The 27,390-nt window shown below is 38.1% G+C and overlaps 1 protein-coding gene across 2 annotated transcripts; it reads left to right on the plus strand.

Moving 5' to 3' along the window:
- Positions 1–1,343: 1,343 nt before the first annotated feature.
- Positions 1,344–27,390, plus strand: WDR48 (WD repeat domain 48). 2 transcript variants are annotated; one of them, XM_038174403.2, is made up of 19 exons: positions 1,344–1,493; positions 8,454–8,594; positions 9,914–9,992; positions 10,269–10,351; positions 10,463–10,592; positions 13,946–14,034; positions 14,916–15,017; positions 15,356–15,580; positions 17,082–17,156; positions 17,507–17,609; positions 18,082–18,179; positions 18,884–18,991; positions 19,312–19,408; positions 20,245–20,340; positions 22,160–22,265; positions 22,611–22,698; positions 23,289–23,365; positions 24,424–24,616; positions 25,413–27,390. In XM_038174403.2, the coding sequence occupies exons 1-19, from the start codon at positions 1,446–1,448 to the stop codon at positions 25,506–25,508; spliced, it is 2,034 nt and encodes a 677-aa protein (XP_038030331.1). In that variant the 5' UTR covers positions 1,344–1,445; the 3' UTR covers positions 25,509–27,390. The 2 variants fall into 2 exon arrangements, with proteins under 2 accessions (XP_038030331.1, XP_038030330.1); XM_038174402.2 differs by having other exon boundaries at positions 1,345–1,493; positions 22,157–22,265.

Here is a 27,390-nt window from a genome sequence, read left to right on the forward strand (position 1 = left end):
GCAACGCAGGTGAGGAGGTGGCTCTATGGTCAAGGAAACAGTCCTTGACACAGTACTTGGAGACCCTTTGACATGGTCTCCTGCAGTATTCTCCTGGAGAAGTTGGCAGCCATGGCTTGGACAGATACACTCTTTGCTGGGTTAAAAACTGGCTGGATGGCCAGGCCCAGAGAGTAGTGGTGAACGGAGTGAAATCTAGCTGGTGACTGGTCACCAGTTGTGTTCCCCAGGGGCTGATGTTGGAGCCCATCCTCTTTAATACCTTGAAGACTTGGATGAGGGAATTGAGTGCACCCTCAGTAAGTTTGCAGATGACACCAAGCTATGGGGACTTGTTGATCTACCAGAGGGTAGGAAGGCCCCGTACAGGGATCTGAACATGTTGGGTCAATGGGCAGAGGCCAGTGGGATGAGGTCCAACATGGCTAAGTGCCGGGTCCTGCACTTTGACCACAACAACCCAATGCAGCACTACAGGGTTGGGGCAGAGTGGTTGGAAAGCTGTGCAGAGGAAAAGGATCTGGGGGTGCTGATTGATGGTCGCCTCAACATGAGCCATCAGTGTGCCCAGGTGGACAAGAAGACCAAGGGCATCCTGGCTGGTAGCAGGAATGGTGCAGCCAGCAGGAGCAGGGAGTTGATTGTCCCCTTGTACTCTGCTCTGCTAAGACTGCACCTCAAGTGCTGTGTTTGGTTTTGGGTCCCGCAGTACAAGGACATTGAGGCCCTGGAGTGTGTACAGAGAAGGGCTACGAAGCTGATGAAGGGCCAGGAACACAAGTCCTGTGAGGAGCTGCTGAGGGAACTGGGGGTGTTTGGTCTGGAGAAGAGGAGGCTCAGGGGAGACCTCATTGCTCTCTGCAACTGCCTGAAAGGAAGGGGTGGGGAGATAACCGGTGATAGGACTAAGGGAATGGCCTCAAGTTGTGCCAGGGGAGGTTCGGGTTGGAATTGAGGAGACATTTCTCCAAAAGAGCAGTCAGGCATTGGGACAGGTTGCCCAGGGGGGTGGTGGCGTCATCGTCCCTGGGGGTGTTCAAGGAGAGGTTGGACGTGGTGCTTGGGGACATGGCTTAGTGGTGACATCGGTGGTAGGGGGATGGTTGGACCAGGTGATCTTGAAGGGCTTTTCCAACCTTAATGATTGTAATTCTGTGATTATATGATTGTGTGACTGTGTGACTGTGTGATTTTAGGAAGGGCGGGACATCGCCCACTGCGGGCACAAAATGGCGCAAGGAGGCCAGGGGCGAAGCGGGAGCTCTGGCCCTGCCCCCTCCTCATGACCCCGCCCCCTCCCGGTCTCCTTAACAACGCCTCCGCCGCAGGCCTCGCCCCTTCTCGCCTCAGCGCGCGGGATCGGGGAGGGGGGGGGGGGGAAAGGAAAGCGGCTTCCGGTCCGGCTCGCCCTCCTCGGAAGTGACGTCAGAGTGTCAACATGCAAGATGGCGGCGCATCACCGGCAGAACACGGCGGGGCGGCGGAAAGTGCAGGTGGGGCCCGCGGCGGGACGGGGCGGCCGGGGTGGCCCCCCCCGGGGGTGTGGAGACGGCTGAGCGCCGTGGGGAGTGGGGAAAGGGGCTCGCTGGGGGTTCTGCCCCGCAAACAAGGCTCCTGGTGGTTGTCCCAAATGCTGAGGGGAAGGGGCAGGCTCGGTGCTGGAGTTTGGGGTGGCTGCTTTGGGGGGTGGGGAGGCAAGTGAGGGGGGCGCTCAGCTGCCCCCTGTCAGCTCCCCCGTAAGCATTTTTTAACAGTAAAAGCCGTGAAAATGTGTTTATTGCGGTCCTTAACTTCCTTTTCTTGTTGTCTGGCATGCTACCAACGCTTTAGATAGTTTTACGCTTCTCAATATAGGGAGGGTTTAAGGTTTTATTGGTATGTAAAGCTGCCTGCCTCTAACGGCAAGTGCAAGTTTCAGCTCTTCCGATCCATTCTATCTATTAAAAGAAAATACTGATTAAGCCTGAAATAGCATCCTTCCAGAGGTCAGTTTAGTGGTCAAAGGCATCATTCCTGTTTTGTCTCAAAGAGGAAAAGTGTTACCTTTTCTAGCTTTTAGTGGTTTTCGTGGTTAAGAAAAGCAGACGATAGTTAAAAAACATATAAAGAATTCTCTTTCCCTTCCAAATTTAAAAAAAAAAAAAAAGCTTGCTGGCATTGTTTAAAATACAAAGAATCCAAAATATAATATCCCTTTTATTGATCTTGTCTGTGCCATATACAAGTTCTTCCAGATGAACCTCCTAAGGCGGGGGGTTTGTTATAACTAGTTATTTATTTGATGTATCCCTACTTCTTTCTGAAACATTATTTCCCTGAGAGCAGCATGTATCAAAGAGTATGTTGTTTCTATGTTGACTGCTACACTCTTCCAAACAGTGTTTAGCTCAAAAATGTATATTTATGGGTGTTTCTGTGCTGGTTTATGATGTCCCCTTTTCTGCTGTCATTGTGTTACTTGATGCTTTTTACTTCACGTACTGCTCTGCTGATCTGGGCTTCAGACAGCACATATTAAGTCTAAATCAGCAGAGAATAACTTTACATATGCATATAATGTAACTAAAGCCTTGAGTCAAAGCTAGGTATTTTATTGCACTCATATTATTTCACTTACTCAGTTAGATAGAGAATTTTGGCCACGTAATGGATTTCTAAGTGGCTCCTGTTTTCATCAGCTGCTGATGGGAAGTTAAAACCATTAACAATTTATTTTGCTTCCCGATGGCTGAGTGTTTAGGGTGCTGCTACATCAACCTAGACAGGGGGAGAGCAATTTCTTCCAAATCAACAAGGCTAGGGGAAGATGCTTCTTAGAAAAACACCTCTTGGGCATGGAGGAACCTGATTCTTTACGTGATGTGAGAACTGGTTGAAGTTTATGGAAATCTGAACTATTGTCTTTGATGCACCTGTTCTGCTGGTCAGCAGAACCATCCAAAACATCAGTTTAGGACGCTTCTGTGTGTAATTTTATGTTTAGAAGGGTTCAATCAGACTAAGTGTTGCAGGCCTCAAAATAAATTCCATGCATAAATAAAGGTAAGAAGTGTAATTATTTAAATGTAAGTCGGGCATTGGAAATGGCCTGTGGAAGGCTGTTTGTGCTGCTTAAGCTTGGTTATGCATGTATGAGGGTTGCAGTGGTAAGGTCGCCTTAGTTCAGGAGGGAATGAGGGCGCAGGGGTGTGGGAGCAGCAGCCAATGCTCTGTGAGAAGCAGTTGGCTGTGTGCTGTGGCTTTCAGGTGTGTTGCTGTGAATTAATTCAAGATGAAGCCACTTCTCAGCAGGTGGCTTAAAGCAGCTGCCCTTGAGGGGCTGCTTTGTGACTGCTCTCCCAATCCTGCTGCCTGGCCAGGATGAATTTGCCCATGTGTTCAAAACCCCATGACACAACAGTTGAGTTTAGATGTGAGTGACTTGAATCAGTATCTTGGTTATGAAATTGACTCACTTTTAAGTATTTTATCATTAAGTCCAGCACAGAGAAGATTTTCTGCACTGATTTTTTCATATCTATGCGCTTATACTACATGGCAGCCAGTGGAAAGTAGTGAAAGGAAAAAAAAAAAGTATTTCTAAATATTTCAGTTACTTATTTTTCTTTGGACTGGTAGAACATAATAAAAGCACCATAGATTTTGTATGCTGTGATTTATTAGATTATATACATGTATATGTTATATCTAGTTCTTAAGCAAACGTATACCCAGTAGGTTGAATCATTACAGAAGGATAAGATGAACTTCTTAATACATTACTTCTATTCCAGGGCTTGTAACCTCTGATTAAAATTCAAATATCAATATGTTTTTAGTTTTAAAAACTTATTTTAAGGAATATCATCTGCTCTACCAAGATGCTAAAGAAACGTACATTTTTCTTGGTGGATGACTACTTTTTCTCTCACTTTCTAATGCAATTGATGGTAGTTGTGGAATCGTTCCAGGGATTTAGAAAAATACCATTTTTTTTAATTGTCTACATTAGCATCTGTCTGAGATTTTTCCCTCTACGGGGAATACATGCTATCAGACGTTGCCTGTTTGCTTCTTATTCCACCGTGATGGAGTACTGGTATGTTTAAAAGCACATTTTACCCACCCATTAAGAAAATAAGTTATAAAACATGTAATTTAACTAGGGTAGCAAGATTTCAAATTAGTTGATACTCACGCATGAAGGAGATCCATCACAGGTCCTGTAAGAACTTCACATGGCCTTGTGTCCTGAAATGTATCTGTGGACACTAGTTTTATCTCTGGAGCTCTTACTTGTTAAAATGCCTAGTTCTGATCCATTTAGGCTACTGGTTCCCATAAATTGTTTACAACGAAGGTCCATCACCTTGTAATGTTTTTTTCAGTGTCTACTGCAGTGAAAGCTCGTTATTCATGATGGCAGCTTATAAATGCTATGGCAGTACAAATGCAAGAAGCCTTGGTTAGTAGTACAGTATTTCATATCCCATCTTGCCCCTTCTGGAACATCATGGCAGTTAACACAACTAAATCTGTATCATAATCATTATCTTTGTGGTTTGAAGCCTCCTTTGTGAATCAGCGCAGTGAACCAGGCAATAATGTGCTCGCGGTCGGCTCTGTTTGAAGTCTGTCCCAGGTGATGTTGGTCGTAACTTCCTGGTGACCTTCACAACTCTCTACAGACACAATATAGGGCTTCATCGGGGGCGGAAAAAGATGTGTATCGTGTGGGTTGGGGTGAAGTTTACCGTAGCAGAAACCTCTTGCATTTATATTTCTGTGCATGTGCACATATACTTGAATATTCATATTTATTGTATTTACTGTATTTACTAATAGTTGTTCTATTTCTATATTTAATGGCAGTCCAATTAAAAAAAAAAAGCAGACCGTTCTTCTCAAAAATCAGGGTATAAGGAGAACCGTGTGGATTACCAGCAATCTTCCTCTGTTCATCTTAGTTAACTTGCCTGCTGTCCGCCAGTCTTAAACAACTGTTGGTCTTTTAAATCATGTTGTCATTGTTATTGATCCATTTTATTTTCCCTGTTTTGAGAACCATTTCAACAGCCTTTCTGTGGATTTTATGGAAGCCTTATTTTATCCCTTTCTATTATATATTTTGTTATTATCTAATTAACTATTTGAATACAGGCCTGGATGCCTCAGGCATGCAAATGTCCTGTGAGGTTATTTTTTGTTGAGCAGTTTGTATACTGTGTGTTTTGTTGGCATGTGGAAGTGATTAAAAAGACTAAATAAATTCTGTTGAGTGTTTCATTATGGCTGGTGGCTAAAAACCATAGACAGTCCAAAGTCAGTGTTTTGGCCATGATGGCCAAAACATAAGGAAAAAAACACCCAATTAACCCAACAGCCAGTTTCAAGGTCATTTGGATGGCAGTTTAATAGTTACACAAACTCCATTACTGATGAAAGTGAAAATTACTTTACTACATCTAATCCATATGACCGTTCTTCACTGTTAGTGAAGATCAAGAAAGTAACATTATTATGAGCAAAAAGCTCCTTAAAAAGTTAGGGTGATGTGGTGGTTTAACTCTGCTGTGCAGCTGAACTCCACCACAGCTGCTCTCATTTTCTCTCCTCAAAGAAAAAGGGGGAGAAAACACAATGGAAAGAGCACAAGGGTTGGGATAAGGACAGGGAGAGCATCCACCAATTACCATGACGGGCAGAACAGACGCAAAGTAGGGAGACTAATGTAATTTATCGCCTATTGCTAACAGACTAGAGCAGTGAGAAACTAAAGGCGAACTAAAACTGCCCTCTTCTCCTTCTTCCCCATGAGCAGCACAGGGACTGGGGGCTGCGGTCAGTCCCTGAGACTTTGTCCCTGCTGCTCCCTCATGGCCCCTCTCTGCCCCTGTTCCATGCAGGGTCCCTCCCATGGGATGCTGTCCTTCCTGAACTGAGCCTGCAGCTACCAAACCCTTGCTGTGTAAACCCAGTACAGGTGACCAATCTGGTTTGACAGTCTTCTCTATGAATGGAATAAAGAGAGAACTCTTGATTCATACGTGAAAATATAACAAATCTGGACTGAAGAGGAACAAATCCAAAAACTGGGGATCTGTCAAAAAATAAAAAAAATCCTGCTAGCTGTTTGGAGGAGCAACAGCTGAAGAACCTCTGCTGCTCTCGACTCCATCAGTGAATTTCAAAAAGATTTTCATGCTAGTAGCGAACAACAAATCTGATCTACTGATCTTTAGGTTCTGAATTCTTTCTAGCTAACACAGATTTGTGTTTATCTGCTTGTGTTTAGTGTTTTTAACTGAACGTTTTCATTGCATTTATCCAAATAGTTTTAAAGTAGCGTGAATTTGATAACCAACCCTTTGGTTTGCGTTTTGTATGGAGTTAGTCCTTGACTTTGTTCCTAACATTCTTTTATTCAAGCAGACTGCATGGGCCTTTTAACAACATAACTGTCATGTTATTAAGGCCAGGTGAGGAGTAGCATAAACATCTTGCTTTGTACAGAATCACAGAATTTCTAGGTTGGAAGAGACCTCAAGATCATTGAGTCCAATCTGTGACCTAACCCTAACATTCCCCACTAAACCGTATCCCTAAGCTCTACATCTAAACGTCTTTTAAAGACTTCCAGGGATGATGACTCCACCACTTCCTGGGCAGCCTGTTCCAATGTCTAACAACCCTTTCGGTAAAGAATTCTTCCTAAGATCCATCAGTAAGAACCACTTCAAGTATTTGAAGTGTTTTACCATGACTCTATTGGGTGTGCTTTACTGTTCTCTCCCTAAGCTGTGTAGGTGGAGACTTAAATATGGATGGCAAGAATATTGTGGATGAGTCTGGAATGGGCAGGAGAATCTAAGGGTGTTGGAAGTCAGGATGCAATCTGAAATTGAGAGGAAGAGCTGTGACTCTGCAAGGACTGTGAGCGGCTACCAAGCACTGAGCCAGAAGCACTTTTAAGAGCATTGGGACAAAACAGATGAAGTGTGGTAAATGGACTGGTGGAATAGTGATGGAGAGTATTGCAGCACAAGGACTCATGAGGCCCTAATTCTGATTCTCCAGTTGATCATCAGAGCTGTTGGCAGCTGCTTCTAACACAGAGAAAATAGGAATGGATGTGTGGTTGTCAGAAACAGCAGGTTTTTCCCTGTGCTGCATGGAGATAACAGAACTCAGCTGAGGATGTATTCACCTAATGGACCTGTCAGTCCTGGTGGTGTAGAGTCTGAGATGGTGTACAGCGTTTCTTCAGTGATGTGGATCACTGAAAATTTTGTTCAGTTTCTTAGTTAAATTTTGCATAATTGAGAACGATTTGGAAAACATTTTCTTTGTACTGCTGTAATGCAGTTATTGGACTTACAGAGCTAATAATTACTCCGGTTGAAGACTACTCCTTCAAAGTGTTTTCAAAACACTGATAGTTATGTATCCAAATGATTCCTGTTGCTGGCAGGTTGGATTCTGGTAACCTTAGAATTTTACTCTGATGTGACTGTTGTATAGAATCTGGGAAGAAGCATAGATGTCAGTTTCCCCTCCTTTTCTCCAGGTGTGAGGGCTTTCCTCCTAGCACTATGCAAATCCTGTGTAAGTGCTAAGAAGAGAGGCAGTGTGGTGTGAATGGGAGAGCTCTGAAGAGTCTACAATGCCTCATAATTGCATTTACTGCACAGTAATAGTGGAGAGTGCTGTAGCCCTTGCAGTTTATCTCCTCAGATTGCCATTTGATGTTTCTAAACAAAACAAAGAAATGACCTATGCACTCCATGCTGTGAAGTGCAGAAAGAACGAAACTGAAAGAATAATTTCTCTGATGGAAAGAACAGTAAATGAACAGTAAATATTTATGCTTCTTACTAGGTTAGAAAGGAGGTAGTTTTTTGGTTTTTCTTTTTCTTTTTTTCTTTTTTTTTTTTAAAAAAAAAAAAAGGTCAGAATACTGTCCTTAAAGTATCACACTACTAATAGCGATATCTGGGATACATAGGATTTGTACCTGCATTTTTTTCAGTGCTATGTAATCCTCAGTGGTTGTATCCTCTCCCCTGTGAGTCTGGAAAACACAATCATCCCAGCTTTGGAAGCTATGGAACCTGCTTAGAAAATGAGACATGAACTCATTGTGTTGTCTGGGATCACCCAGCGTATCCATGCAGAGCAGGGAACTGAACTAAGGATTCTTGCAGTATAAGCTTGAGTTAAAATGCTTAAACAATCATTTGGACTCAGTATATTTGGACTGCTAACATCTTCTTTATGATTCTTTCCTGTTTTCCGTGGGGGGAAAAAATGACCAAGGGTGATGGTAACTCTTGAACTGACAGACTCATTAAATGCTTTTAAAGCTCTTCATATTTTCTACCTGAGAACCTTACAAAAATGAAATTAGATGGTAGCATTTTGTGGCCAAGTCAATATCCTAATACCATAATCAGATTTGTGTGAATGTCTTTTAGGTCTCCTATGTGATTAGAGATGAGGTGGAGAAATATAACCGAAATGGGGTAAATGCACTTCAGCTGGATCCAGCATTAAATAGACTCTTCACAGCAGGCCGAGACTCTATTATAAGGATATGGAGTGTCAATCAGCACAAGGTAAGCCAAGAGAATTTATCAGTTTTAAATCTCCCCTTTTTTTTTGAGTTATAATGCTAGTAAGCTGCCTACAAGTATACACCTGTTATTGTTTATTAACAATATTGTTTAATTAACAACTGTCAGTCATTTTGATATTATTCATATTGTAACAAAATATGTGGGATTTTACAAACCAATACGTGGGCCAAAGAACTAGTTAGAGCTGAGATAAATACAGAATGCTGTCATTTGCAGTGATAAAGATGACAGAAAAACAATCACTAGGACTATGCATATCATGTTAATTTTGAATGAACTTTTCAATGGATTGTTTGGTATATTCTTTTATTTTGAGATGACCTTCAGTCATCACCTCCCCTTTACTATTACCTTTACTTCGAAGTAGAAGAGGAACCATTGATCAGATCCTATTGGTTCCGCTTTCTTTCACCATTGCATTTGATCTTCTAACTAAAGTACATTTATTAAAATGTTATGCTAAACAGTTCTGGCTCTCTCAGCCTTTCCTCAAAGGTGAGATGTTCCAGTCCCTTACGCATCTTCGTGTCCTTTTGCTGGACTCTCTTGGCTACATTCGTGTTTCTCTTGCATTGGGGAGCCCCAAACTGGACCCAGTGCTCTCGGTATGGCCTCACCAGTGCTGAGCGGAGGGGAAGGATTACTGCCCTCCATCTGCTGGCGATGCTTTGCCTAATGCAGCCAAAGATACCATTAGCCTTCTTTGCAGAAGGTCACACTTCAATGTTCATGTTCAAAGAGGTGTCCACAAGGACCCACTGTTTTTTTTTTTTCTGCCAAGCTGCTCTCCAGTTGGTTGGTCCCCTCATATGGGTCCAGCTGAACAAAAGGTGAGTGTTACAAACCTGAAATCAGGGCTTCCGTCTGAAAGACGCAGGAAGTAATGCTTCAGAAAGCTCATGACTTGGAGAGATCCTGAGAGATCTTGTATTGTGTTTTGGTTGTTCTGTTACTTTTTACAGCAGAACAAGTCTGATCCCATAAATGCAGAAATAATTAGCTTGGCAGGCCTTGCTGTTTTGGTTGTAAGTTTTTCTGTACATACGGGATACAAAACCAGACACTTTAAGGTGAAATTATATATGAGGTAGGACTGAGAGTTTAAAATGTATAGGAATTCCACTGAAAACCACTTTGATATCTTACATTGAAAAACAAAACAAAACCTGGAATGGTAACTTCAATCAGGGAACTTTCAATACATTTGAAGGCTGAAAATGTCACAGCAGAATCTGGTAGTTGTATCAGCTTTTCCGTTCACGAAGAGATCTTATGAACTTTTTTTTTTTGATTTCCAGCAAGACCCATATATAGCATCTATGGAACATCACACAGATTGGGTAAATGATATTGTACTGTGCTGCAATGGTAAAACATGTGAGTATTAAAATATTTAAAAACTAAATACTCAGAAATTATGTATAAAACTTTATTATCCACTGCTTCTGTGGTTTTACATCTTGTCTTAGCATGTAAAATTTCTGTGATGTGTTGTAAGTGCACTAAAAATAATATAAGCACATGTTTAAATAAATCACATATATATATTTCAATTTTCATTTAATCATTTGAAAAGAAAAATAAAGAATAGTGCAGGCATTTTCTAACGTAATAAGCCTTTGAAGTTTACTCTTTTTATTTTTTCCAATCTAGTGATATCTGCTTCTTCAGATACTACTGTTAAAGTGTGGAATGCACATAAGGGATTTTGCATGTCAACACTAAGGACGCATAAGGTGAAAAACATTATCTGCAACTACTCTATTTTACTGACAGTCTTTTAAATATTATGATGTAGACTTCAAATGGATAACATTGTTGACTCATGTTGTTATACTTTGTTGTAGGATTATGTGAAAGCCTTAGCATATGCAAAAGATAAAGAACTGGTAGCATCTGCTGGGCTGGACAGACAGATATTCCTCTGGGATGTAAATACTCTAACAGCACTGACTGCCTCAAATAACACTGTCACAAGTAGGTACCTAGGGAGGGGAGGCAAATGCAATGTACTTTGAGTAGCATAATCTGTGTGATCATTTTAAGACTATATATACCAGTTTGTGTGTACCAAAAAAAAAAAAAGGCAAGAATCTTTAGGGTTTTTTTAATATGTACTCAGCCCATTTGTTGCATTATGTAATAGCTGAAAATCTAGAGCAGCCACCAGTCATGGTATTCAGAATAGAGGACGGGTCTCTTTGAACATTTTCTCCTGAAATGTAACGAGCTGCTGTTCATTGAAACTTAATAGAGCTTTAGCCTGACAAGCTTTTTGCTCCTTGACTAAAACAAAATACGATATACAGAAAACATACCGAGAAATAGCCTGAGGGAAAATTTCTGTGATGTATTTTGTGTATTTATTTAGGTGCTGCAACAAATGCAGCACAGCCCCTAAAGAAGAACTTGATAAATTTATCAAATACATCTGTCTGAAGAATAAAGTTACTAGATAAATTCAGATATAAATTCCTGAAGTTGTGGGTGGTGTTGAAGTGATACTAAGCACTGGTTACATGCAAGAATAGTGTAGTGGTGAGATCTAATCGCTAGTTAAATATTAGAAGACAAGGGGAAAATGTTGGTAGATTTTCCATCAGGGTTAATCCTTAATTTCATCATTCATTATCTTTTAAGAATGCTCTGGTCCTTCTTTTCTGTCCCAGTAAAGACATGGCAGTAAATTATGAGATTTTTTTTCCCCAGACAGGGGCTTCAACCTCACTTCTTTGGAATAGTCAGCATAGAGCTGGTTAAGTTTCTCTTTTGGGAAGCATAACACCAGTCTTCAAGTTCAGATATAGTAAGTTGCTTGAATGAGTAACACAAATCTGAGTCGTCAGCATCCTGCTTTGCATTGACTCTTACAGAACTTGTGTTTTGTGGTAAGGCATCTAGTTTGACAATGTCGTGCTTTGTTGTCTGTAGGTAGTTTGGAAAAATGCAGTTTCAAGTGAGTGATCTCTCTTGTTTTATGTTTAATGTTTGATACATGTTTAAACAGAAGCCAAGTTTCAGCTGAATGCATTGGCAAAGACCTTATCTTGCCACACTACCTCACTTAAATTTCCTAAACAAGACCACTTGTCTACTCATTCATAGGTTAGGAATAACTCGAAGGAAAAAAAAAAGTCTGCAAAGCTAAAATTTGGAATTGGCACAACAGGCAAATGAAGAATTCTCAGGAAAAGTAAATGTAAATAAAAAGCAGGCATCTCATTGCTTTGGTGTGGTTTTCTTTTGAATTATGGTTTTATCTGATTCTGAAAGGTAGGCTATATTTCAGGGTTTGTTAGCTTTGAAAACGAAAAATGGTGGGCAGAACTGTCAGTTTTGCATTTTTTTTTTTCCTGTCTACGGGACTTTAATTCAGGTATAGACTTATGCTGACATGTTTGTGTAGCCTTCAGGAGAGAGAGGGCTTCTAGTGAGGTATTTTGGACTGCCAAGTAGTAGTAGGATGACACATGACTGCACATAACCAAACGGATATATGTATTATTCCCCAGAAGTCTGCTATTACTGAAAGTGTTTTATCACCGAACTTCGCTGATAACTTTAAAACATACTATTTTCTGGTTGGACAGGGAGTATAGGAAGAATGAATTTATTTGCTTGTTCATGGGAAAACTTAGTTGTGGAGAAAAAATAGGTGTCTTAAACGTTGCTATGGAGATACAGAGCCCAAATGATCCAAGTGAATCATAATTGGGAGACAGGGAGTACTGTTTTGAGCACAAGATGAAAACGAAGTGGAGACATTACTTCTGAGATAGCAGGAATAAATTAGCATTTCTGGAGCTAGAGCAATAGTGCTTCATTAGGGAGAGGGAAGAGAAGGAGGCAGGGGGTGGTTTTTCTTTGTAAGTACAGTGCTGCCAACTAAGAGTGCTTCTGTTGGAAAGAACACAGCTTGTCCTAGACAAGCTGGTTTTCCTCAGTCCTTTCAAACACAAGTGATTTCCACAGAGTTAAGTGAAGATTTTATTTGTGGTTTAATTTTCTGTCTGATTACAGGGAAGCAATGTACACAAGCCAACATAAAAAGGAAACTTAATTTTAAAGAGTTTCTCAGGAGAAATCAGGAGAAATCATTTATCAGGAGAATGACAGTTTAAATTAGGTGGAGAAATTTTGCTTTTGAGAGTTAGTCCTTTCCAGAACAGCAAGGAGTAAGCTTTGCTCTTGGTCCCACAGAGATTGTTTTTGAGCATTTATATTCTTTCTTTTGTTCCTGATGTTCTCCTGCCTGTGATAACTCTGTAGAGGTAGATTTAAAGCCTTGTATAAATTGTATGGTTGTTGGACAGTGTGCTAACCTTCAAAGGTTTTTAGTACTGCTTTTTATGTTCAGCTGTTATCTGGGAACAATTGAAGGCTATTACCAATTTTGGCCACGTGTATTCGATTTCATTTGACAGCTCAAATTTAGATAGCTACAGCTAATGGTTAAGAGGACTCTGAAGTAAAGCTGCACAGTTCTTTCCCTGACAAAATATTTATGATACAGGTCATGGATAGTGTAAATCACTATATAAAATTTCACGTTTTTGCTGATGGTATAGTTTGGTGCTGTCTTAGTTTTTTTTGGCATACCAATGGTATGGTTTTGAATCTTTGAAGCTTGCTGAAATGCCTCTTGCTGCTCCCTGAATAGATTTTCATCTGCTGTGACGGTGCTTTTCTCAGTTAAGGGATTGGTGCTTTAATCCAAAACTAGACTATGCTAGATGGTGCAGAATTCCTGAGCTCTGATGATCACCACAGTCCTTTACAGGTAGTTGTGATGTAAAGAGTTTCCATTTGGTTTTCTCAAATAAAAAGGTAGTATCTATGCCTGAGTAACGTGTTTCAATACTGCAGTGAAAGTTTACTAATGCATCTCCACTGAACTCAGAGAACAGTCTTTAATTTATAATGTAGAATTTTACTGCTGCTTGGCTTGGAAAAATTTCTGCACATTAATCCAAACACTAAGTTGTCATGTGATCACTTAGAAGTAGCGTTCTTTAATGAAGTAGTTGGAAACAGCAATAGCACCCTGCACTGAATTGTTGTGCCAAAAAGACAGCAGGATTGTAGTTGCCGTAAATCCGAGGGGTTACTCTGTTTTTATATAGTGCTAGATCGATAATCACAGTGGTGCTTTTGTAGGATTATGCTGTCTACAGTCTTTCCTTTGTTGAAGGATCCCCGTATATGGGGTATGGTAGCAGTATTTTCGTAGGCCAAATTGCATTTGGGTCTGAAACAGGTAGCATTTTTGACTGAATGTTTTTAAATGACAGCATTAAAATTGAAAATGTTAACTTTTTATTTTGAAATAGCTTCTTCCCTGAGTGGGAACAAAGACTCTATCTACAGCCTTGCAATGAATCAGATGGGAACAGTTATTGTATCAGGGTCCACTGAAAAGGTAAGCAAAAATCTATTAAGGCATGTTCTGCATCAGTTCATGTTTTAATGTAAAGAAAAGAGACAGCTTTATTCATTTTCAGTTTCACATCTGTAGGAGCTTTAATGTTTTAAATAGTGAAAGTAGACACTTTTTTTTTTTTTTAAGCAAAAGTTGAAGTGTAGGATACAAATACCCGCCTCAGTATAAAAATGTGTAAGTTATCTGCATAGCTTTAATACATCATCTAACTCTAGACCTCTCTATATCAAGGATCATTAAATTTCACCATAACAGCTCTGATTTTGGGGGTGTATTAGATGATTATTCTCAGATGATTATACAAACTGAAGCATGTGCACGTGTAAGAAGGAAACTGTACAGCAACATGTAAGGCCCTGCAGTGGTGGGAAATGAAATGGGATAATGAAGCTAAGTGTTTCCAAGAAAGAGACCATGCTTTTTGTTTTAATGAAAGGTAAAATACCCTAAAGTTCTCCCTAATATTTTTTTTCCTAATCTGATCTTGAGAGAATTTTATTTCCAAGTCAATATGGAAATGAAAATGCCGGTCAGGCATCTGAGAGGATTCTCAGAATGTTTTTCTTCTTTCCCCACATCACACTATTTTGCTTCCAGTCATTTCCATTCCTTAATGTCTCAAGAAGATAACAGAAAAAGCCAGAACAAATGCAATTACGATCGAGGGAAGAAAATCCCATCTGATTATAAGAGGTGCACAAGATCTAGTCATGTATATCCTGTTCTAATGAAATGTGCTTTTGGTGATGGATGTGTGCATGTTGAGAATAAGGGCCAGTTTGTTCAGGAAGGCTTAATTTTCTGTAGAGGAAATGCATTGGTGGAAAGAATGTTAATGCAGTTATCCTGTGTCTATGTAGGTTCTAAGGGTGTGGGATCCAAGAACTTGTGCTAAACTAATGAAACTCAAAGGGCACACGGACAACGTAAAAGCTTTGTTGTTGAACAGAGATGGCACCCAGGTATGTGCTTTTGTTTGAGGCAAAGGCATTTCACAGAACACAGAAATTTCATTAGCCTTTTCAGTAACTATTTTATTTAGTGGGCTACAGGAGATAGCCTAACAAGAATTTGAAAGATATTGAGTGATTAGGGGTTGTCAGTGGATGAGGTCCATCTAGGTATGGGGTGGTGGTTGATACAAAATGTCTGGAAATTGTGACTAGAGTTGCTAACTGCCAGTCTTCATTTAGCATTGTCTTGCTGGAAAAAAAAAAGTTAGAATTCTAAAAGATCTTTATGAAAGAGAAAAAAAATACTGAAATACTTGCTTGATTTAAGTACAATAATTGTTGCTCAGTGTCTTTCAGGCAGTTCCGATGGGACTATCCGTCTGTGGTCCCTTGGCCAGCAGAGATGTATAGCCACATATCGAGTCCATGATGAAGGTGTTTGGGCTCTGCAGGTCAATGAAGCCTTCACTCATGTTTATTCAGGAGGAAGAGACAGGAAGATTTATTGTACAGATTTACGAAATCCTGATATTCGTGTACTTATCTGTGAAGAAAAGGCACCAGTTCTTAAGGTAACTGATTTTGCTTCACAGAATCACAGACTGGTGAAGCTTAGAAGGTACCTCTGGGAAATCATCTTGTCCAACCCCCCTGCTCAAGCAGGACCACCAGTTGCCCAGGACCAATTCCAGACAGCTTTGGCATTCTCCAAGGAGGGACATTCCACAACCTCCCTGGGCAACCTGTTCCAGTGGTTGATCACCCTCGCAGTAAAATAATAAATGAACAAATCCTTTTGTTCAGAGGGAATCTCTTGTTTTTTGGTTTTTTTGCCCATTGCCGCTTGTCATGGCACCGGGCACCACTGAGAAGAGCCTGACTCTGGTCTCTTTGTGCTCTTTCCTGAGGTATTTATACACATAGAGATCCTCCCTGAGTTTTCTCTTCTTAAGGCTGACTGGTCCAGAACGTGTAACCATTTCTAATTGTTGGCTAGAATTGGAAGTCTTGGAATTTTGGATTATATGAAAAGCCTGCAGATTTTTAAATGTTGCTGGTGTTCTTTCTGTTACAAAGCAAGCAAGTTCTTCTAAAGAGAATATTTTGATGGGAAGTTGTGGTTTTAAAAAAAAAAAAGTTAAATCATCAAACGTTGATTATCATCAAACGAAATAAAATCTTTAGCTGTGTCTTGATGCATGTGGTAGAATTCTTTTGCAACAGTTTCAAGTCTCATGGATTAACTTCAGAATATATTTCAAACATTTAATACGCATTTGAGTAACAAATTGAAATTTCCTCTACTAGAACGGCTTTAAAACACTAGCGTGAACAATGAATTTAGAAATTAGAAACACAGAATTATATATTGCATGTTGTCTAATGAAACAGTGGATTCTGGTATATATTTTTAAAACAGTGTGTATTGCACATTCTTACGTGAGTAATAAGTGTTTAGTATATCACATCTCTAGTATATTGGCTTTGTCTCCTAAATTACATATGAAAATTAATTGTCTGAAGAAATGTCTAGCTGCAACCTAAAATATATAAATTCAGATATTCCTGACATTGAATATACTTCAAACATGAAAAGTTGTTTTTACTAGGCTTTAGAGCAGTTTTAAGAAACAAAGGCAGCATTGTCAAGGCTTTAGATAAAAATGGATGTTTCTTTGAAGTACGTTATGTGGACAAGACTCTTATTAGAATATTGTGCATAATCGTGGGAACCAGTAGGAAGATTGATCATGGGATTATTTTGAGCATTGAAAGAGATTTTTATCTTAACTGGAGAAAACTACATGCACAAGTTTGAGTCTTCTGAGAAGAGTGCTTTTGAAGCGAGTGCTGATTGGAAACATTTTATTGTCTGTAAATCTAGATGACATGACATTGGAACATGTAGGGGTAAAAAGTGTGTGACTGAAGCAGAAACCATGCGTACATGTGTAGGTATATTCTAAGCCAATAGAATATATTCACAAGGAAAGCCAGTATATAAGCTGTATGTGTCCCTAGAGCAAAATTAAGTTAAGCATGGCTGAAAGCATCTATGGTTTCATTTTTTAGATGGAACTTGATAGATCAGCTGATCCTCCTCCAGCACTTTGGGTTGCAACAACTAAATCTTCTGTGAATAAATGGGTAAGTGATATATTTTATACTATGAATTCAATTAAGTAGTTGTGGAATTTGCCGTCTTGGTTTGTGATCTGTTGGTCTGTTGCTTGCAATTGGACTGTGACTTGCTATGATCTGTAAGTTTTCTTTAAAAATAATAAAATAAAATGTTAATACTCAAGTTGACCAAAAGACATCAAGCTTTGAATTACTTTTTTTGCTATCTGTTTATGCCGCTTTTATGAATAAAGTATCTTATCCTGCAGTAGATGATTAACATCTAAATAGCAGCATGAACTGGCAGTTGTTAGTCACAGATAAGAGCAGAGTTTTAGATTATTATGAATGTGTCATTATTTTATTTCTTTCTTTAGACATTGAAGGGAATTCATAATTTTAGGGCATCTGGAGACTATGATAATGACTGTACCAATCCTATACCACCGCTATGCACACAGCCTGATCAAGTTATAAAAGGTAAACAGACGTTTTCTAGAATGCTTATAAAATCCAGTATTGTTAGCAGAAATGATAGATCTTTAAGACTGACACAAGTTTTTAGGTACATGATTTCTCAAAAGACCTCAGCTCTGTGTAAGGACTGCTCTGCAACAACTCTCTCGGCAGTGTACTGCAATTGCTCTTCAATAACTAAAACCTTAAGAAATAGTGGTATTCACCACTGTTTTCATCAAAAATCCAAAACACAGCATCATATGAGCCTGCATGAAGGAAATTAACTTACCCCAGCCAAAACCACGAGAAATAGAAAGACAATGTGATTAACATTTATGTAGTGTTGGTTATGATTAAAATAGCGTTTACACATTGGTGCTACTTATATAAAATAGTGAAACTGAGGAACAGTCGTGTTGTGTTATACAGTTTAATGGAAAATTAGATAAAGAAACAATTACTGTAGTGACCTTAATTCCTGTTTGTTTGATAGGGGGTGCTAGTATTATTCAATGCCACATTCTTAATGACAAGAGACACATATTAACCAAAGACACAAACAATAACGTGGCGTACTGGGATGTCTTGAAGGTAAGTACATAATTCTGGACTAAACATCTGCTGTTGTATGAATAAATACTTTGTGGTTTCTGAAAAAAAAAATGTTTAAGTTTTTTTAGTGTGGGAGCTTGCTATGGTGTAAAATAAATCATTTTCGTATCTTCATATCCACAGATACGATGCAAAGGTTGCTTTTTTTTTTTTTAACGGGAGGCACCATTTCTGAGCTTTTCTGCAGTTTAGGAGCATCTTTGCATTGTGTGAGGTTGGGTAGTAACATCTTCATTCACTTCAAATTCAGACTCTTGAATTCTGTCCTGAAAATAGGCACCTAATTCAGTAATGTTTGTTTTGATTGGATTTTCTTTTGAAGATGTTGTCTTATGTTTCGGATTCACTGCACTCTAAATCTGAGACATTGAGGAAACTGGAAGGAAAGTGGGAGTTTATCTTACGTCTCACTACATCCTTCAGTCTTCCTGCAACTTTTCCTTTTTTATCCTTCTCTACTGGCTTGATGCCATTACCTCAGGAAAAAAATCACATAACCACATGAACTATTTTTCAATTTATGTAGAAAATTTGACACTTTAACTTGTGTATTTGTACGCTACATTACTTAGGAGAAACGGTAATTGTCATAATCATTTTGAGTGTATATAAAAGTTAAGTAAAAGTTTTTAAGGGTTTCTATAACTCAGTAACACAGAACTTGTATTTCTTTTGGTGTACAGGCATGTAAAGTTGAAGACCTTGGAAAAGTAGATTTTGAAGAAGAAATTAAGAAGAGATTTAAAATGGTTTATGTGCCAAACTGGTTCTCGGTAGACTTGAAAACTGGGGTGAGCTACAACTCCAAATCTATTGCTCTGATGTTATAATTAATATAATTTTGTATGCTGTTTGTTCAGTGTATGAAGAACAGTAACCGTTTATCTGATGGGTTTGACTTATTTTGAAGCAAGGCAGCAAATTTCACCTTAGTCCTCAACAGTCCTCTATAACCTTTTTTTGTTGTGTTATTACTAGTTTAAATGCTCCAATATGAGCTATAAATTAAGTTTCAGCTTTGTATTCCCAGCTGTTCCTTCAGTAAATTTGTATACTTGTTTTATACAAAACAGTTACTGTGTTCTTCTTGCTGATGGTCTTCTTCCAACAGATGCTGACAATTACTTTGGATGAAAGTGACTGCTTTGCAGCCTGGGTTTCAGCAAAGGATGCTGGATTTAGCAGTCCAGATGGTTCTGATCCAAAATGTATGTTTTTACTACTATTAGTGTTTTACTGAAACAAAAAAGACAAAATGAATTCCAGTATTTATGTTACAAAATATTCCAGTGTCAGATTATTTGTTGGTTGGGTTTTAGGTATGTTATCTTTAGACTAAATTTTACAGAGAATTCTCCAATTAAAAAAAATGTTATGTTATTTTTTTCTGAAATGTTTCAGTTTTTTCTCCTTAACTTGGTTTTAGGCCTCCAGGAAGCAAAGGGAAAAAGTAATATTTCGCAACTTAGAGCTATTACTGAAACTAGAGAATGCTATAGCATGTGAGTGATCCAGCAGTAGCATTTCAGAAATTTTAGTCGTTTTGAAAAATCTTCTTTTTCTGAAGGGTTGTAGCATCCAGTTTTGAGTTTGTGAGAAGTAGATAACTGTGCCTATAAATAGTTTTTTTGGGGGAATAGAACTACTCAAACTTTTGGGAAGGTTCTTGTCTGTGGATCAAACGGGGTTGGTCTCTTCCCCCAGGTAACTAGTGATAGGACTAAAGGCAATGGCCTCAAGTTGTGCCAGGGGAGGTTCAGGTTGAAAATGAGGAGACATTTCTTCTCAGAAAGAGCAGTCAGGCATTGGGACGGGTTGCCCAGGGAGGTGGTGGCATCACCGTCCCTGGGGATGTTCAAGGAGAGGTTGGACATGGTGCTTGGGGACATGACTTAGTGGTGACATTGGTGGTAGGGGGATGGTTGGACCAGATGATCTTTGATGTCTCTTCCAACCTTAATGATTGTAGGATTTTATGAAATGTGAAAAACACTGGTGTCATAACATCTTACATAACCAAAGTTTTTTGTAACTGTCTTGACAGTAAACCTTGGAGGGCTTCTACTACAAGCACTTCTGGAGTATTGGCCTAGAACACACATCAACCCAATGGATGAAGAAGAAAATGAAATAAATCACGGTTAGAATTTTTAATGCTTTCCTTTTTCAGGATTTATTCATATATTTTTGTCTGTTTCTTTAACAGATACAGCTTGATTTGCTATCTTACTGTTATGTCTATATGAATTATAGCATTTAATGCTGTTTACTGCTTTTAAAGTTATTTTTCACCAAAACATCATGAGTAGTTTATTCTCATCTAAGTGTCAGCAAAAATATTAAGAATTCTAATCTTAAGAAAGGAAAAAAAAAATGAGGTTCTGAAGTTACAGAAACATGATGCCTTGATGAAGAACAATTAGTGACAAAAGTAAGGCTCAACTTGGAAAAGGAAAAGAAGCCATCTAGATAATGAGAGCAAAGAGCAATAATTCAGTTATTCATTAGTCAGTACTCTTACATCTCCAATTTGCTTTTAGGCATTATGAGCAATATAAAATAAAAGAAATAGTTTTTGGAAAAAAATTCATTCAATGAATCTTACAGTCATGGGGTAAGTCTATAAAAAAAGAAAAGGAGTGGTCTTCTAGGTAATAATTTGAAGTCTAATCAGGCAAGTAAAATGCAAGATAGTGACCGAGTTTAGCAGAATGAGAGGGGCTGTGTAAGTCTTACGCTTGCGAATTATTTTGAAATATGTTCAACCCAGGTCAGAGTTGACTAGAAGTCTTTTCTTTGGCAATTAAGAAATTACTTTCTGCAGATAATGCAATTAAGAAAACTGTAAGATCAACAATATCTTGCCATTTTGTAACAAAGATTATGCCAAGACTTAACTACTTTTTTTCTTTCAAAAGGGATCTCTGAGCAGCACTTGGCAGACTTTTCTGGATAATGTTGCTGATTCTGATACTTCTGTGTATTTGCAGTCCACAGCTTGAGAGCCAGACAGAAGTGTAATTCTCAGGCTTTTGTATTATTGGGACACTTACACTGCACTGCTTATTTCTGCAAATACTTGTGAATCAGTGCAGTGTTCAGAACAATCACTACAGAATTGGAGCCTTCATTTTCTTTTTCAAAAGTACCAATTAAAAAAGAAGATGAGAACTTCACATATTACCATTATTATCTGTTAACAGAACTGTTGTGAAGAAATCTTTCAAACTATAGAATTTCTCTCTTACTTCTCGTTTGAGTATTATATTCACCCGTCCTAATATGTAATAGGATTTTTTTGAGTTCTTTGCTTGATGATTTTTTGTCTTTCACTACATGTTGCTTGTAAGAATGCTGAGTATTTATTCCTCCCATGAGCCTAAGCCATTTAATTTCTATGTTGTTTGAATTCAACATAATGTTCAAATGCAGTAATTACATGCTGAAAAGCAATCGAGTTGATTTTTTTTTCAAGTGGAAGGAATAAATCTAAATACTTCTATCTTGTGTTTCAAGACACCTGAATGACAAAAAAAAAAACCTCTGCTCTTCAGAAAATGAATAAATAATGCTTTTTTTTTTTTTTTTTGCATCTTGTATGGATGTGAAATCCGGTTCTTCAGTGTTTGAAGACCATACTGCTAGAACTAGCTAAAAATTGAATTTAGAATACAGTAACTTCAAGGAAGTATGTGTTTGAGCATTTACTACTACACTATTTTGACATTTGGCAAAGCTAACATCTTTGCATTCTGCGTAGCCATCACTCTCTAGAGGTTGTTTAGATATACCTGCTGTGTGTAGGAAATGGGGATTTTCTTGCTTTTTACAAAGCTTGTGATTTTTGTTTCATTTATTAAATTCATTAACTGTAGGTGGAGAAGACGTTTTCTGGTCTATGCATACCCAGTTTTGATGACTAGTGCGGTCTTACTGTTGACTTTTTTTTTTTCCAGCAGTGAATGGTGAGCAGGAGAACAGAGTCCAGAAAGGAAATGGATATTTTCAAGTGCCACCACATACACCAGTTATTTTTGGTGAGGCTGGAGGACGCACTTTGTTCAGGTATAGAGACTCAAAAGTGTAAATAAAGTGGCCAAACATTTGCTTTGTGCAAGCAGAAATGTTGTCAGAATGTAATACTTGTATCCATTCTATACTGGATGTTCAAGACATGCCCTTGGCAAGCAAAATAGGCAGCTGTTAGTGATACTTCTTGCATTGTTCTACCAACATATGTTGGTGGACATCAACAAGGTGTGGGCTGGGTTTTACAATGTTAAAAGTTGTATAGTAGTTGTAAGTTACATGGTGTTATGGCTTTGAGACATTTTTTTAATGCACATTACAGTTACTCTTTTCCTAATGCTTAACTCTTTCATTCATAAAGCTTTCTTTTCTGTGTCTTAGGTTATTATGTCGGGATTCAGGTGGTGAAACTGAGTCTATGCTTCTTAATGAAACCGTGCCACAATGGGTAATTGACATCACTGTGGATGTAAGTATCCCATATATAGGTCTTGATTTTGTTGTTGTTGTTGCTTTTGTTTGTTTGCTTTAAGGTCAACTATAAAATTTTTATCTGAACTCAATCTGAAGTGATATTTTATCTTATTTTTTTGCTTTGTTCTTCACATACTGCATTTTAAAATAAGTGGTCTCAAGGACTATATTCAAGATCCTCTGATATATGTTATTTTTTGATATATCCAGCTAAGATTTTTTGTGTCCTTTTGACAGAAATCTTAGAAAAGGAACTCACAGCACTGTGCATAGTTGGTATCCTTTTCAAGTGTGGAGCTCAGGAACAGAAAGTAGTTTTCACATTGCTACAATCTTTTCATACTATCTAATTTCATTTGAAATGAACAATAATTCATATTCAAAAGCTAGATACAGTACGTACATCATCTAAACTGGAGCATCTCAGGAGCATGAGTAATTTGGAAGTTGTCTGGTGGTTATGTTTAAGACTCTCTTGGGTTTTGATAATTAGTATCTGAATGTACTTTACATACCAGCTGGTAGAAATAGGAGCCGATAATAGTTCATCCTAAATTTAACACTTCTCATATTGCTTTCTTCTAGAAAAATATGCCCAAATTCAATAAGATTCCATTCTACCTCCAGCCTCATTCATCTTCAGGGGCAAAAACTCTAAAAAAGTAAGTAATAATGCGTATTTGACTCTCAAAAGTGGAAAAATAAAAAAATTGGAAGCTCAAAAAAAAAGTTTGCTCTATAGAATCTTACTGTGGTTGATGAACTTGCAGAAAAATGTTTCCAGTCACTTAATCACCAATGCTCTGAAGCATTTAGTTGTATCAGAATATTCGAAAGAAAATAAGGGTTGTTCGGTTTCAATTAACAGTTGCTTAAGTTTATGCTAAGAAGTCTCCAAAAACCAAACACTGTAATTTAACTTGGTGTCTTTTGTGGTGTTTGTGGTATTTCATCGGAAAGCAGAGGAACATACTGACTGTTACGATGTCCAGAACCACAGTTTTATATTTAGTTATGTGTCCTCTTTGTAAGAGTGAGGAATAATAGATTTTTAAAAGGAGATACAACACCTGACAGTGGATGTGAGGTCATCTGTCCATCACATTAGCTGCAACTGGGGACTGTGTAGGTTAGAAATCAGTGCAGATCCTCAAATATGAAATCAGTGTTGTGGACAGTATGCCTACTGTTTATTTGCAACAATTCGGGCTATTTTTCGTAAATATCCAGGTCCACTTTAAGTCTTGCTGACTTCTATATATCAGAGACTATTTGTGAAAGAGCAGTTCCATAGACTTTGTGTGCTTTGTGGAAAAACTGCTGCTTGTTGTTTTGAAATTCCCTTTTGCTGTGTAGTAAGGAGAACAGCATAGTCTATTTTACCTCTTTTATTGTTCCATATCTTTTTTGTCATCTTCTTAATCCCTTCTCTATTGAAAGAATGAAGATTGTGTACATTGCTCTTCATCTAAAGTTTGGTTTTAATTCAGTCTTTTGAATATTTTACGGCTTTTCTGAGTCCCTCTGGGTGAATCTTTGGAATCTTCAGCTGTTACGTCATGGTATTTTGGATGATCCTGATAAACTCTTCATATTGTAGTAGGTGTAACATTAAATTATCTTGTGTACTTGGATAGTTTGCTATGAATAATAGGGTATTGTGCAAATAATAAATAGTTTACTCAAGTTTATTCTACCAACTTTTGCTTAATTTACATAGAGACCGACTGTCAGCAAGTGATATGCTTCAGGTGAGAAAAGTGATGGAACACGTCTATGAGAAAATCATAAACTTGGATAATGAGTCTCAGACAACTAGCTCTTCCAATAATGAAAAAGCAGGAGAACAAGAAAAAGAGGAGGACATTGCTGTGCTAGCAGAGGAGAAAATTGAACTTCTGTGCCAGGACCAGGTAAGTTACCCAAGCATTTTAGCCCGTGAATAAAAGCAGACTTTATAAGATCACTTACTCATACTGAACAACTGTACTTAACACTATTCCATTGGGTTCTTAAGTCTCATACCACGGTTCTCTGTGGTGTGTGTGTATATATATAATACTTATTTGAATAACACTTCAAACTTTATACTGAACAAATGAGTCCTCCTATTTGGACTTCTCTTCTAGACTTTTTTGCAGTCAGGATAGTCATAAAGGACTATCCTCCATTGTACCTCTCTGCAGTACAAGTCAGGTTAAATAAATAAGTGATCGTTTTTAGAACATTTATACCACTTCTGTAATTTTCCTAATTATACATTTCTAACAGTGTTTAAAATTTGTCCAGAATCATTGATTGCTTAGTAAGTGTAATAATAACTGGGGGGAAAAAAATGCCACAAAGCTGCAGTTGCAGAAAGTGAGACCAAACTTTGCTGTTTCATAGGGTTTACTTTTTCAGTGGTGTAGGAAGGCTGAATAGTGACTCTGGGCTCTGTGACTCTACTGTCAGCTGCTTGCTAGGAGGTTAAATATTGAAGAGGTGGTTGTTAATGAAATTGTTATGTTGGTAAAACCTTTCTATAATGCAAGAGGTTTACTCAGTAGTTGAAAAATCTGAGTTTTTGCATGGTTTATCTTTGATGCCATTCACCATAGGAGTGTTTTGCCCAGCCAGAGTGTTTTATCCTTGAATTTCTGACAATGTAGCAGATTGTGGATTAAAACACACAAATTGTGGAATAAAAGATGAATTCTTTCTATTCAGGTTTTGGATCCGAATATGGACCTTCGAACTGTAAAGCACTTCATTTGGAAGAGTGGCGGTGACCTGACGCTTCATTATCGCCAGAAATCAACGTGAGGGGAGTGGTGGACACAAATGGTTGCTCATTTACTTGACCATACTGTGCTGGTTCCAAGAGTAGTACTATAGAAGCCCACTGAACCCCTAAGGTAGATGAGACTTCTAATGACTCAGTATGGACGGAAAGTATACTTTTAATTGAAGTGACTAATAGATCTGTAATATAGAGGAAAAAAGTCTATATGATTTAAACTAAAGTCTGTCCTAGTCTCAGCCAATGAGATGGGAAGTCCCTGAGTGGTTCGTATTGTGCGAGGTGTACAGAGAATGGATGATAATCCAGTGCAGACTTTGGCTTTCTCCTTTTTGCTTTTTTTTTTTTTCCATAACATTATATTTTCATCTGCTCATGCTTGGTATGAAACCATTTTGGCCATATTAGTAGCTGTGTTCGCAATGTAACTCAGAACTGCACACCAGGTATTTTAATACATTCCGTTCATAAAGTACCTACAGTGATCTCTCACAGGTTACTAAAACATTTCTATCACTTAAAGGCATTTGGAAAAGAAAAGGAACAGAAAATAGGTATTGCATACTTGAAAGAATTGGGCCATTTAATTGCAATTGAAGGGTTAACATTAGACTTGTGTTAATACTGTGGTTCAAGCGTTGCTTTAGAGAGCTATTGACATGCAGAATAAGAACACTAGATAAATATTGTAGCAGGGTCAGTCCAATGATGCTGTGCATCATAATAGTGAACATGCTTTGCAGCAACCTAAAGAGATTTTTTTTTAAATATATATATAACTAGTTCCTGCAATGTGTGTTTTAAGGACACAGTAGTCTAACTTTTGGTAACTTTGCTCCAAAACTATGTGACATTTTGTTAAAACTTCAGACCATTCTGAAAATAACTCCATGTGTTTTGATGTCAAACTTCAGAAAATTCATAGCAGATTTCATACTTGTGATATAAAAATACTTTATTCTTTTTTTTTTCAAAAGTTTTATATGCAGTTCTTCTTTTGTTGTAGATGTATGCAAATCTCTTTTTTTCACTGCTATTTCTGAAAATCTGTGGCTGTCGTAGACTCATAGTAGTCTTTTATAGAGTTTAACTTATTGGGGGGAGGGAGGGAAAGACATTTCAGCTTTTGGTGGGAAAATGTGGGACTGTCCCAGAAAACCATTTGTAGCCAGGAGAAATTACAAATCCTCATAAAGAAATTATATAAAAATGACTTTCTGAAGCAGAAGCACAAGTGCCTTCCAAGGGCAGTTATAATATTTGAGTTTCTTCAGGAGACATATGCTCTTGCCTTTCCTGTGTCTTGCTATCAAGATTTAGGTTGAGGCCTAAAGAAAGTCCCAATAGATTATATTACTGGGATTATATTGGTTAAACAAAAAAATATTTTTCATTGTATTTTATTTGAAAAATAATCAAATCATTACCTTCTGCACTCTTAACCTTAGCTAAACAAGATCCTTGCTTAAACAAAAGATGTGGTTCAGAACTAAGCTAGCCTGTCTTTTATCCATCTTTTGAAAGAGTCAGTTTCAGTTTTAAAGGCCTAGTTCTATGTATGCTCAGTCCAACGCAGTTGTGCTATCTGCACATTTTTAGTGGTGTTTGTGAATTCAATGGTTAAACAGAACTGTAACTTTTATTGATGAATTGTCCTGACGTGTATTTATTAATAGCAAAGGTCTGTGCTTCCTTTCAAGACTTTTTTTCTTGTTGTCTTGCTGTCCCATTGTATACATTGTAACTGCTCCCAATAATTCTGTTTGAAATCAGCCAAGGTTGTAACTTTTTTTCCCCCAACCATCCTAAAACTGCAGTTCATGAAAGATTGACAGAGGAGTCTGCAATGCCAGAAGGATAAATGATGTTTTCACAGTTGTATAGAATAAAAGGCTTTAGTTAAAA

This window comes from Anas platyrhynchos, chromosome 2, assembly GCF_047663525.1.
Source record: "Anas platyrhynchos isolate ZD024472 breed Pekin duck chromosome 2, IASCAAS_PekinDuck_T2T, whole genome shotgun sequence".
NCBI classification, from domain to species: Eukaryota; Metazoa; Chordata; class Aves; order Anseriformes; family Anatidae; genus Anas; species Anas platyrhynchos.